The sequence below is a fragment of the Heterodontus francisci genome, chromosome 39 (genome assembly GCF_036365525.1).
Source record: "Heterodontus francisci isolate sHetFra1 chromosome 39, sHetFra1.hap1, whole genome shotgun sequence".
NCBI lineage: Eukaryota > Metazoa > Chordata > Chondrichthyes > Heterodontiformes > Heterodontidae > Heterodontus > Heterodontus francisci.
In genome coordinates, this window is record NC_090409.1 from 17,863,640 (window position 1) to 17,877,175 (window position 13,536).

Consider the following 13,536-nt stretch of genomic DNA (forward strand, 5'->3'; position numbering starts at 1 on the left):
TGACTTTTACGCATGATACCTAAATTATAAAAGGACTTCGTTATTCTGAGTTCATCTTTGGTACATATTGTCCTTTTAAGAGCTGGCAAAGTAAATTGAAACATGCAGCTTGCAATATTACTTTCAAATAGTATTGAATACACCTGTTTTGGAAAGCATTTAAGCTTGCACATCGTTTCGGGCCAAGAGAGCTCAATATTCTGACCCATTAATTTCCTATGAACATATTCCAACATGCAGGTTGAGTGAGGAATGCCGCCTTTTTGAACGAATAATTATGAATATTTTATCGCTTGCCAAGCAATGTACATATTCATTTTAGTTTACCAAAGGAGTCATGGTTGTTAGGAATGAAATGGAAATGCATGAACATAGTAGCTTACAATTCCATGAAGTTTTTGTTTAAATTGAATATGTCAGCTTTTCAGAGTTTTATGAATGCGTAGCACTTTGCAAGTTGCTTTGGGCGTGCAGACAGCCGTCTTAAGGATTTTTACTTAGGTCCATACGTTTTAGTATACCCTTGCATTGAGTATTCCCTGAAGTAACACTGCCCCTGCATCTGTAATTTTTTTCCAAAGTAGTTAGGTGTCAGAGCTTAAACCTTGGTTATACCTCAACTCCATTAAGCAGAGCATCAGTGCAGACGTAACCAAAATGTAAACACCCTCAGTTTTAACATGCCAAAATCAGAAATCAATGAATGTGGATGTACTCCAGCCCATGCTATACATCTCTGAGGAAATAACCGTCTCTTTCACCCTCCGCAACCCACCCAAGTTATCAAAGGGAAGATTGGAAGAATGTGAGAGAAGCACATACAAGGTGGACACGATGATCAAAACAAAGGCCGCAAACATCAAGGGAACTTAGGTTGTGTTCATCAGTTGACTAAGCATTGCATCCTCATTAAGTGTTGCACACACATCTGTGGTTCAAGATGTAAGTATAAGTCAGTTGTCTCCTGGCCTAATTTCGATCATCTAAAGAGTCGCAGACGACTTGTCGAAATTTCCACTTGGCTTGGGTATTTATCTGCTCCTTCAGTTCTCTCAGGAGAATGTATGGCCCCGGGTGTATGGGTATTGTCTGTTCGGTCATGCATAAGGCATCAGGACAGTATGATACAGGCTACATGTGACAATTCATCTTCTCCTATTCAACATTTTTAGATGTTCGTTGTGGTCGTTTTTTAACAGTACCCATTAATTGAGAGCATTCTGTGCACAGGCTCTGCACAGATATTTGGCAGAGCTTATGTCGCAGTGGGAACTCGACCCAATATTAAAAATGATGCATTATGTAATTTTATTGATTCAAGAAAGGTGGAATGTTTTACAGATGACTTTTCTTGCGGATGGGAGACGAACCTAATAGAGACAGAGGCATTCAATATGCTACCTATATTTCCTTGGCAGTGGGCACCTGACAGAGAGACTTCAAGAACAAGAGGGCCAGGAAAAAGAAGAGTTTGGATATTCATTGATTGCCTATCGTTGAGAGCTAAAACAATATGAAATAATCTCAGCTAATTTTATTCCCAAAAGGAGATGGATAACGAGATAAAATGATTGTGTCAGTTGCTAGATTGGCTTGTCAGGTGTGGAACCTGACATCCAGTCGACCCCAGATTCACATGGTAAAATATTTGTCACTGTGGGCTAGGACACCACTTCCTTAGGCATTCCAGTTTCACCCAAGTATCCAGCGCACTCCAGTATGTATGAAGCAGTATCCATAATAGTGGACCATTAAACGTTAAACAAACAGCTGTCCTCGAGGTCGCTGTTTTTTTGGACAGAAGAAGCATTTATCATTTCCACAATTATCTCCTTTTCTGAGTTAGGCTTTAGATTAACAGATGGGCATAGTGTTATATGAATATTAGCATACAGAAATCCAACGACCTGTTATCTGTTATTTTAAGGGCATCGTCAACTCACTTGAAATATATGTCCATCAACTTTATTGAAACAGCAAAGAAAGGGATTCTCTGTTGTTACCTCAATTTTGGCACATTGCAATTTGAAAGCATCTGTGGAGAAGCAAGATTCCTGCCAGAAACCAGCGAATGCAAGGATCGGCAAGATACAGCAAAATGAATCTGTGCCTGCTTGTTTCATTCTTTCATAGGATGTTGCCACCGTCGACAATTTTCCTTGACAACTGAATAGCTTGCTAGACCATTTCAGAGGGCAGCTAAGATTCAACCACATTGCTTTAGGTTTGGAGTCACATGTAGGCCAGACCAGGCAAGGACAGCAAATGTCCTACCTAAAGGACATTAGTGGCACAGATGGGCTTTTACTACGATCGATCAGTTTCATGGCACCAGTAAAAAAAGTAGTTTTCAATTCCAGATTTTTATGAATCAATTGAATTAAATTTTCGTGAACTGCCATTTGAAACTATGTCCCCAGTGCATTAGCCTGAGCCTCTGGATTATCAGTTCAGTGACGTTACCACTATCCCACAATCTCTCTCCCTTAACAAGAACACATGCTCATTGCTGCCGGTCGGTTACACTGAAGATATCAAATGCAGGAAAGATTTTAGTTGGAGTGTATTTACGGTTCATTGGCAGTATGAAATAAACTGCTTTGAAGTGAATGCGTTTTATATTAAGAGACACAGCACTGCAACAGGACCTTAGCCGCACGGAGCCTGTGCCGACCAACAACCACCCATTTATACTAATCCTATATTAATCCCATAATCCCTACCATTCTCCTACCACCTACCTACACTAGGGGCAATTTTACAATGGCCAATTTACCTATCAACGTGCACGTCTTTGGCTGTGTGAGGAAACCGAAACACCCAGCGAAAACCCATACGGTCACAGAGAAAACTTGCTAACTCTGCACAGGCAGTATCCAGAACCGAACCCGGGTCGTTAGAGCTATGAAGCTGCCATGCTAACCACTGCGCCACAGCTCAGTTTTGTGTGGCAATTGATAATGGAAATATTAGCAGTTTAAGCTTTAATTCAGTAAACTTCTTATGTATGAGCATCCTTCCTGTTAAAGCAATATGGATTAATTGTACAGTGAAGTTAACAATGCTGATATATGTTCGTGAATATACAGATAATTTATGCTGATGAAAACTTTTATATGTGCAGCAGCTGTGTCAAATTCAGCTCCTGCTAATCACCCAAAGTGTCTTATGGCTGCATCCTTTTGAGTGGCCTGATGTGTTCTTCATCTATTCCACTTTACCCGGCGTCGCATTCACACGACAGAATGGAGGGAATATTCAATGTAAAGACAGACATTGGGGTAGAAAATCGTCGTGGGTGTTAACACAAATACGGAGTTATCACTATAGTCACCCATTATACACCCCACCCAATATTCAATGACATTGTCTACAATAGAATTGAATATGGTACCAGGCATATAATAGGCCATATGTTCATGACAGCCCAAAACGAATTTATACAGATTGGTCTTCACAAAAACTGTGCGGTGATCAGTCTTACTAATTCTATCAGGGACAGACATATATAGGGCATGTGCTTTATTCTTTCTGCGGTCAAGTAATTTATTCCCTCATATTGGTTCACTTATCACCTGCCCCAAGACCAGCCTGGCAGAGATGCAGCATGTCTTAAGGACTCGATGAGCTCTGTCAGTGTAGTACAAATAAGTCACATTTGGTGATGGATATTGAACCAAGAATACCAGTTGTTCTTTATTGCCATTAGTGCTTCAACCAAGTGGTGTTCAACATAACTCATCAGATGGTGAAGGGTGCTAGGAAGTAATCAGCAGGAGGTTTCCTTGCCTATTTTATACCTGCAGTCACAAAGCTTCATGGGGATCAAGAGTCAATGTTGAGGGCTCCCAAGCCAGTCCATCCCGACTGCATACCACTGCATCCCATTTTTGGTGGTTCTGCCCTTCTCGGTGGAGAGGACCTAGCTGTGGATACTGGTGGAAGAGTCTGGGATGTTGACTGATAAGTAAAATCTGTGAGAATGAATATTTCCTTTATTAGCCCAGGTATAGAATATAAGAGCAGGGAGGTTATGCCAGAACTGTATAATTCATTGGTTCGGCCACAACTTGAGAACCATGTACAGTTCTGGGCACCTCATTGCAGAAAGGATGGAATCGCAAAAGAGAGGGTACAGAGCAGATTTATGAGGATATTGCCAGGAATGGAAAAATGCAGCTGTGAAGAAAGATTGGATAGGTTGGGGTTGTTCTCCTTGGAACAGTAAAGGTTGAGGGGAGATCTGATTGAAATGTACAAGATTTTGAGCGACCTGGATAGAGTGGAGGTGAAGGGTCTATTCGTCTTAGTAGAGAGGTGAGTAATGAGGCGGCATAGATTTAAAGTATTTGGTAGAAAAATTAGAAGGAGGATTTGGAAACACGTTGTCACCGAGAGTGTGAGGCCGGTGTGGGACTCACTGCCTCAAAGGGTAATTGAAAAAGAAACCCTCAACTCATTCAAATAGAGCCTGGATATGCACATCAAGTGCCATAACCTGCAAGGCTACGGACCAAATGCTGGAAGGTGGGATTAGAATAGGTGTTTTGTTTGGGCCTGGCACAACCATGATGGGCCAAGTGGCTGTTTTCTGTGCCTTAAACATTCCATTATTGCATATCAGGCTGTTGCTTGGTTGTTTCGGACTGCTCACCCATCTTTACACCGGGCGCTACATGACAGGGAGGAGGACATAGCAGGCCGACAAGGTTGAATGTGCCATTGTCGTGCCCAGATTTGATGACTAAGTCGTAACAAATTCGTCCATTTGCGTTCACTGCCGCTTTCCTAACTAGGGATTTGATAGAATGAAGTGGTTTGTTCTACAGTTCAAAACGACAACCATTTTGCTATGGAACTGATAGAACAAATAGGTCAGACGTGGTATGGACGGCAGATATCCTTTCCTAAATAATATTAGGAAACCAGTTAACATTTTACAGCACTACAACAGAGCTATGGTCACTCTTACTGACAGTTCAAGAAGTTTGTGTGTGAGTTCTGAGTCACAATATGCCGTGTGAGCTGTGGACAATTATTCATTGGTAGATTAGTTCAGCCTTCAGAATTCAAGTCCAGTAACAGACCATTACATTGATGCACTTTATACCATGCACTTGGCTCGATAAATGTCACCTGGATTGGAATAATTATACCTGCAAATTTAATGCATCGTGAACTTTGTGCAGATTTAATTGACATCAAATTATTACAGTAGTTTTACTAACTTTCATTAGCGACAGTCAGCATGGTTTTGTGAAGGGTAGGTCGTGCCTCACAAACCTTATTGAGTTTTTCGAGAAGGTGACCAAATAGGTGGATGAGGGTAAAGCAGTGGATGTGGTGTATATGGATTTCAGTAAGGCGTTTGATAAGGCTCCCCATGGTAGGCTATTGCAGAAAATACGGAAGTATGGGGTTGAAGGTGATTTAGAGCTTTGGATCAGAAATTGGCTAGCTGAAAGGAGACAGAGGGTGGTGGTTGATGGCAAATGTTCATCCTGGAGTTTAGGTACTAGTGGTGTACCGCAAGGATCTGTTTTGGGGCCACTGCTGTTTGTCATTTTTATAAATTACCTGGAAGAGGGTGTAGAAGGGTGGGTTAGTAAATTTGCGGATGACACTAAGGTCGGTGGAGTTGTGGATAGTGCCGAAGGATGTTGTAGGGTACAGAGGGACATAGATAGGCTGCAGAGCTGGGCTGAGAGATGGCAAATGGAGTTTAATGCGGAAATGTGCGAGGTGATTCACTTTGGAAGGAGTAACAGGAATGCAGAGTACTGGGCTAATGGGAAGATTCTTGGTAGTGTAGATGAACAGAGAGATCTTGGTGTCCAGGTGCATAAATCCCTGAAGGTTGCTACCCAGGTTAATAGGGCTGTTGAGAAGGCATATGGTGTGTTAGCTTTTATTAGTAGGGGGATCGAGTTTCGCAGCCACGATGTCATGCTGCAGCTGTACAAAACTCTGTTGAGACCGCACCTGAAGTATTGCGTGCAGTTCTGGTCACCGCATTATCGGAAGGATGTGGAAGCTATGGAAAGGATGCAGAGGAGATTTACTAGGATGTTGCCTGGTATGGAGGGAAGGTCTTACGAGGAAAGGCTGAGGGACTTGAGGTTGTTTTCGTTGGAGAGAAGGAGGAGGAGAGGTGACTTAATAGAGACATATAAGATAATCAGAGGGTTAGATAGGGTGGATAGTGAGAGTCTTTTTCCTCAGATGATGATGGCAAACACGAGGGGACATAGCTTTAAGTTGAGGGGTGAAAGATATAGGACAGATGTCAGAAGTAGTTTCTTTACGCAGAGAGTAGTAGGGGCGTGGACCGCCCTGCCTGCAACAGTAGTAGACTCGCCACCTTTAAGGGCATTTAAGTGGTCATTGGATAGACATATGGATGAAAATGGAATAGTGTAGGTCAGATGGTTTCACAGGTCGGCGCAACATCGAGGGCCGAAGGGCCTGTACTGCGCTGTAATGTTCTAATTCTAATTCTAATTCTAAATGCATAGGACGGTCTGCAACGGCATGGAATGCACACGGAGGAAGGATGAGAGCAAAAGCAATTTAAATAGCTACAGCATTACAGGGGCAGAAGGACGTTATGTTTGGTGATTTGCGATTTAATCGATTTTGTACTGTTTCTTTGAATATGCTAATTAACAACAAGTGCTGTGTGCAATTCCTTATTCTTTGATCGACTTGCGCTGTGTTGCCTCTGCCCTCTTTCAAGTAGACCGTTCTTCAGGTTGTTTTCGTTCCCCCAGTAGAATGCATTCCCCCAGTTATCATTATATTATGTAATATGATGACTAATAAATCCAACGAAGAATTCAGATGTAAATTCGTCACCCTCAGGGTGGTTGGGAAGTGGATTTTTCGACCACTTGGCAGCGAATAACCTGGATGCATTTTATGAGAAGGGAGTTAGGGAGAAAGCAGTAGAAAGTTATGCTGATCGGATTGGATGATATAAAGTGTGAGGAGGCTCGTGGACAACAGACACAATAACATGAACCTGTTGGGCCGAATAGTCTGTTTTAGACTGTAAATGCTGTTAAGAAATTAAGATCAGAACATCAATTCTGCTTGAATATTTACAAAGTCATTATTTTGATTATTGCAGTGTTGAGTGTAATGAAATTGTGCACTTCTGGATTTTCACCTTCAGGAACAAAGCTGAGTGTCTATTTATCAACTAATTTATGTCACTATTTTCTAAAATCTATTTCACAGTGGATACAGTTAAAAAGCAACTTTTGTTCTGTGTTAACGGTTTATTTGCATCAGAGAGACACAACATAAATATATATAAATGTCATAGAAAGATACAGCACTGAAACAGGCCCTTCAGCCACTGAGTCTGTGCCGACCATCACCCACCTATTTACACTAATCCCATATCCCCGACCACATCCCCACAATTTTCGTACGAACTACCAACACTAGGAGCAATTTATCTATCAAAATGCAAGTCTTTGGCTATGGGACGAAACCGGAGCACCCGGCAGAAAACCAAGCACTCACAGGGGGAACTTGCAAACAGACAGTACCCTGAACCAAACCTCAGCCGCTGGAGCTGCGAGGCTGCGCTGCTAACTACTGCACCACTGCGCTGTCCAATGTAAAGGCAAATATATACAACAGCATGTCACCTGGAGTAAATATTCATCTCTCAAAGGCCCAGTTTAACCCATTTCATGTCCTTTCTGAACCATGATGCTTCTGCACAGTAAACGCTCAGGCCCAGTTTGGGAGGCGTCAAATAAGTGCACTCTAAAAAGCACAGGGTCGCTTTCACTCCCCTCAGCCCCCGCGATTCCATTTCACTCTGAGAGCATAGACGCAGCTGTCCATGCGAGTGAGTGCCATAGGTCGGGGGCAGAGGGTGGAGAGAGGTGCAGGAAGGAGTGGTGGAGAGATAAACAGGTAAGCGTTGTAAAACCACTGAACATTCACATTTTTAGCTATAATTTATCCCCAGATGCACACAAAGCTGGAAATATCATATGGTCCGCTTATCAAAAGCGCCGTCCGATCTTCAGTCAATTGAATATCAAGTGCGCTGTATCTCCAATGCAACACCATTCTACCACCTCTTGTTCGAAATAATCGTAATTAGTTTCTAGGTGTTGCTGCTCCAGTATTCGAGAAGGTAAGCACTTAGCCGAAGAGTTTTGCATTCTGGTCTGCTGAATAAATTTGTTTTAAATTAGGGACAATGTATTTCAGCACCTGGTGCTCTAAGAACACAGAGGTCAAACAACGTCATGATTTTAACATTCTCACCCTTGCTTTCGTCCCTGGTCTCTCCCCTCCCTATCAGTGTAATCTCCTCCAACCTCACAACCCTCCAAGATATCGACTCTCCTCTAATTCTGGCCTCTTGTGCATCCCTGATTCTATTCTCTCCAGAATTATTAGCTGTGTCTTCAGTTGCCAAGGTCCCAGTCTCTAGAATACCCTCCCTGCCACTCTCCACCTCTCTACCTCATTTTAGCCCTTTAAGATACTCCTTAAATTCAGCCTTTTTGACAAATCTGTTGGTCGCCTAACATAATATCTCATTTTTGTGGCTCAGTGTCATACTTTTACTTATAATGCTCCGACAAAGCGCCTTGGGACGTTTTATTACGTTATAGGTGCGATATAAACATAAGTTGTTCTTGTCTCTTTATACTTACAAAATGAACAGCACAACCAAAAGGGAGAGCGCCACCAGGTTTTAAAAGGAGTTGCTGTCATTTTAACGCAATAACAAAACTACAAGAATGCCTGAGGGACTGAATTCCAAAACAGGGATGTTATCATTTAATCGCTTTAAACAAGAGCGTAAACGGATATTTCACTGAATGCTTGATCTCCTTTCTGAACTTCTCCTGGGTCACTGCATAAATACACGTGTTTGTGCAACAACTCAAAAGGAGAAGCATATAACCTGATTCTTGAAGTTTATAGAGAGGATCGTTATATCCTGTGTAACGGTAAGAGTTAGCAAGTCGCACATAGAAGTAACACACTGTAAACGTCATCCACAAGAGTACAAAGCTTGCCGATATAGTAAGAAGCAAAATAATGGATTTTCTCCTATTCTCCATCTCGGGATCGTTCTCGTCTTCACCATATTTCTTACAGCGGAGAACACGACGGTCTCTATTGGCCACAACAATAGATCTGATTGTGAGTGCATTCAGCAGCAAAATAAAACATAAAGGTACAAGAGGGGTCATAATTTGATTAAGGTACGAAAATGCTATCCACGGAAGCGCTGCATAAAAGCAAGATTTGACTTTGCAGTAATAGGGTACATTGTTACTGATATATAGAGGTTCCAATGAGAAATACCAGGGGATGTTTCGTAAACAGCTCAGCACAAACAACGTTCCCACAACGACTGCTGCCGTTTGTTTACTGCAATATTTGTTTTTCAGCTTCTGGCAGCAAATCGCCACATATCGATCAAAGGTGAAAGCAACCGTTAACCAGACAGAACTGTCACTGGCAGCATAAATTAGTAAGGTTTTCAGAGCGCACGCTGGGGTAATGGTCAGAAAGCTGGCTGGGTAATAAACAGCAATTATTCGATTCAACAACACACTGGTGAGAAGGACAAGTAGATCCGCTACGGCCATCGCCACCAGGTAGCAAGTGATGCATATGGAGAGACCACACTTCCCTCGGGATAGAATTATAATCGCCATTATGTTACCTGTCATTAGAAAAAAAATCGAATAAATAACTAGTCAGACTCAGAGTTGAAAAAGAATATCAGCTCACTGGGAATTGTGCAATTTTGCACGGGATGAAAATCGTCATGGACGAGAGCACAAAACAGGCGGTCGTGCATAAACCGTTACTTTTACTCCCCACCTGATATTCCATCAATATGTAACGATTTCGGGGGGTGGGAGGGGAAGCAGATGCTCCATGCATTACCACCATACATGAATATCTGTGTTCTAGTCAATTCCCGCTGCAAAATAAAATGTTAATAGTTCTAGAAATATTAGAGGTGAATGAGGAATATAAAGTAGCATTCAAAATGTTGCATAATGTGGTATTAGAATGGAATGAAATCAGTTTAAATATATGGGGAAATTCGAAACCATAAGAGCTTTGAATCCAACATAACCAAAATGCAATGATGCTCTTGTTCTAAGTGAATAAACCACATATTAGAAACAGATGTAGAAGGTGAGAAATAACGATTGTGAGGTCAATAAACTGAATCAAATAAAAAGTAGATTGAATGGTAGCAAGAAAAATAAAAGCACATGGAAAATTGAGTGAATAGCTGTCACTGAACCACATGGGTTGGAGCAATGATTCACTGTGTTTGGTGAGTCAAACTGTGGGAATTCGGGTCGTGCTGAAGGAAGAAAGCTCGACCTTAGAAGGGACTAGAAACATTTTGTCATGAGGACGTGGTGAGACTCGTTACCAGTACTCCAGGGTCTCCTGCGTGCGAGATAAGTCGAAGTTTTGGATTAGGAATGGCTCTGTAATCCACTGGGAATTGTGAGAGGAGCAGGAAGGCTTAAAAATGCTGCGTAATGCCCTTTGATGTGAAGACAGAGGAGCTATTGTAGGACTTTCCAGACTAAAATATACCGAGGTCCATCTAGATTGCTTTCTTCCATTCTGCAAGTCCCATGATGCAATGTTAGCAGAGCTATGGACCTAGCATAACAATCAATGTCTAGAAATTAGACGACAAGAGAACCAGACATGAGGCTAACACACCAGTGTGAGGAACATTGGGGACCTTACGCCCAAGATCACCTGCTTATGCCAAATATGCTGCATTTAGCCCATCATGTCTGAAAGGACGCACATTCTGAACCGCAAAATGGAGCCATTTATGACACAGAAGGAGGCTATTGGGACCATCGAACCGAGGCTGGCTCTGCACGACTCTATGAGTCTTTATGACTGCAAAATATTATTTACTGAAAGGCATTCAGCTAATGTGCATTTAAATTGCTCAATGCCAACTATTTCCACAGCCTCACTAACGAGTCTGCTTCATAAATCGGTCACTCAGTCATTAATGTACTATTTTAGCACAATATTATTTTAGTTCAGTCACCTTCAACCACAGGACCAATGAATGTTGTCTGGATAGCAGACCAAAACCGTCATGAAAAGTCAACAACAAGAAATGGCAAGAACAAGGAAGAATCATTGGTGAAACATCCGTCAATTTATAAAAGTGATGATCCAACTACTAATTGAATATTACCAGGAAACGAATGCAGCACCAAAGCACGCAGCCCTTCATTTCAGCAGACATCCAGCCAGCATTGTTTCCTACAAGATGGAGTCAGTCATCTACCTAATATCAGATTCCAAGAAAGCACTTTTCACTATCCTAGGGTTGAAATTCCTCGAAGTTGATATTGCATTGTTAGCTTGTTATACACTCTCTCCCATATTCAGTTTGCTCGATTTCTATAGAGTGGGATATTTAAATGTGTTTAGAGCAGAATTCCTGCTTTGTGCCACTGAGCAAGATGACTTTCTAACCCACGTCAGATATATAGCTGCATTGAAGTCATTGGAGCTGATTATCAGGCGAGACAAGAAGTGATGGTCTCTGCAATAAGGGCCAATTTGCACGAACGCCCAGCGGAAATTTCATCCCCTCACTGTGTTCAGGGGAAAGAAGTGGATTACTGGGGCTCCTAGTCTTGCTTTCTTTTCTCTGATGCCTACTTGAAAGTAAGTGTGTGTTGATATTTGATGAGGGCAACATGCAGCTTGGTCGTGATCACCTCCGTAGTCAAACCTCCTGATCACTGAAATAAAAACAGAAAATGCTGGGAATACTCAGCAGGTCAGGCTGCATCTGTGGAGAAAAGAAGAAACTTAACGTTTCAGGTCTGTGTGACCTTTCATCAGAACTGCTCACTGAGCTTGTTCAGGCTCACATATGAAAAAAAGGACCCATTGATCCAGGGTTGATACATTTCATGGAACAGCAGCTGCAGGATATGAAGAAGGAACAATCCAGATATTAAGAATATTCCTAGCGCTGTACCACCTTAAAAATACCGCTGCCGGTGGGATATCAGCTGGAATATTTCAGGTTCCATGAACATAATTACAGCAATATTAATGTTGTGCTGATGAACAATTCTCTGCTTCTGAACATACTCAATAGTCGCTGCCTGTGAGTGATTCTTCGTGCCATGATGCATTGTCAGAAAATCGGATCTAAGTGCAGTGGTTAAAATAGTACAGCATGGAATCATAAAATTGCAATAGGTTTCACTGTCCTTTGCGTTCATATTATTATCAGCTGCAATTTTTTAACAATCCATAGCAGATTATGCCAGAAGTTTTATTTCCTTCGGTAAAGGCATCACAGGATATGGAGCAACGGCAGCTAAACGGATTTCACGTGCAGATGAGCCACGATCTGACTGAATAATTGAAAACTCTGGAGGCTGAATTGTCTACTCCTGTTTCCCCACTTACTGTCAGTGCTTGAGAGTGCCATGTCAATATCTATTATTTCTGTAAGGGAACCGTAAATGCTTTAATTGTACAATGGGAGGCGCCTGTACGAAAACAGTTCAGGGAAGATTCTGGTGCGGAGGGGCTTATTATTCTAACGATTATAAATTGACTGCATATTTAAATCGGGAAGGAAAAATATCTGGACCTGACAGAGTCACTATAATACATTAATCTACCTATTTCAAAGCAATGAATTAAAATAATTGATTTTCGGTTTGACTGCAAAATTATGAAATTATTTTATTCAAATATGCAAGACAACTTTAAAAACGCTTATGAATACATTACATGCTGGCACCTTCTTGAGTGAAAGCCCCTATCTTACGTCTGAGTTTCTTGGACATTCGAAACAGCATTAATCATAACCAATATAATTATCATTATTTACACCGGTGCAATTTTAATTATTTGGCCAAATTCAATTTCTAGGTCTGAATACCAAATTGCAAATCTTTTGGTGAAAAACAGAATAAGCCTGAGCTACTTGTCCACATTGGAGGAACAACCAACTGCGTCAAACTGATCAGTTAACGTTAACTATAGTAAATTGATATAATGTCAATTGAACGTATATTAACAAGTCAAAAAAAATGCAACAGTAACACTGTAGCAAGCATTTCATTCAGAATATTGAGCAACAGCAATCATTCGTCGGACACCTCCTTGTATAATGCACAATTCATTCGTGCAATCACTTACCCGGAATACCGACCACTGCAAGAGCATGATAGTAAACAGCATACACAAGACCATTTGCTGGTTGATGCATTTTCTGTCAGCAATGATGGCATCTGTTCATGCTAGACGCACACGCTATGACATGTGTTTTCTGAATTATTTGAAGGCACTTTAATATATATTTGAGGGAGCCTTCAGGGGACACAATTAGGTAGCATCATTAGGGATATTAGATATGGTTATGTGAACAAACAAACCGTGATAGATGCTGTTATGTTTTATCCAGCTACGTAATCATATGTACATATTGATATCAATATTAACACATACCTA

At 41.4% G+C, this 13,536-nt stretch overlaps 1 protein-coding gene across 1 annotated transcript; it reads right to left on the minus strand.

Moving 5' to 3' along the window:
* Window positions 1–8,810: 8,810 nt before the first annotated feature.
* LOC137352832 (probable G-protein coupled receptor 139) lies at window positions 8,811–13,294 on the minus strand. The gene is made up of 2 exons (XM_068018688.1): window positions 13,225–13,294; window positions 8,811–9,712 (listed from the first exon to the last, which is right to left on the minus strand). The coding sequence occupies exons 1-2, from the start codon at window positions 13,292–13,294 to the stop codon at window positions 8,811–8,813; spliced, it is 972 nt and encodes a 323-aa protein (XP_067874789.1).
* Between the last annotated feature and the right edge of the window lie 242 nt (window positions 13,295–13,536).

Bases quoted from the DNA above. Each gene is read 5' to 3' on its own strand.
- LOC137352832 (XM_068018688.1), bottom strand. From the start codon at position 13,294: ATGCATCAACCAGCAAATGGTCTTGTGTATGCTGTTTACTATCATGCT. The intron at 9,713-13,224 runs GTAAGTGATTGC...TTCTAATGACAG, and splicing joins TGCAGTGGTCGGTATTCCGG to GTAACATAATGGCGATTATA.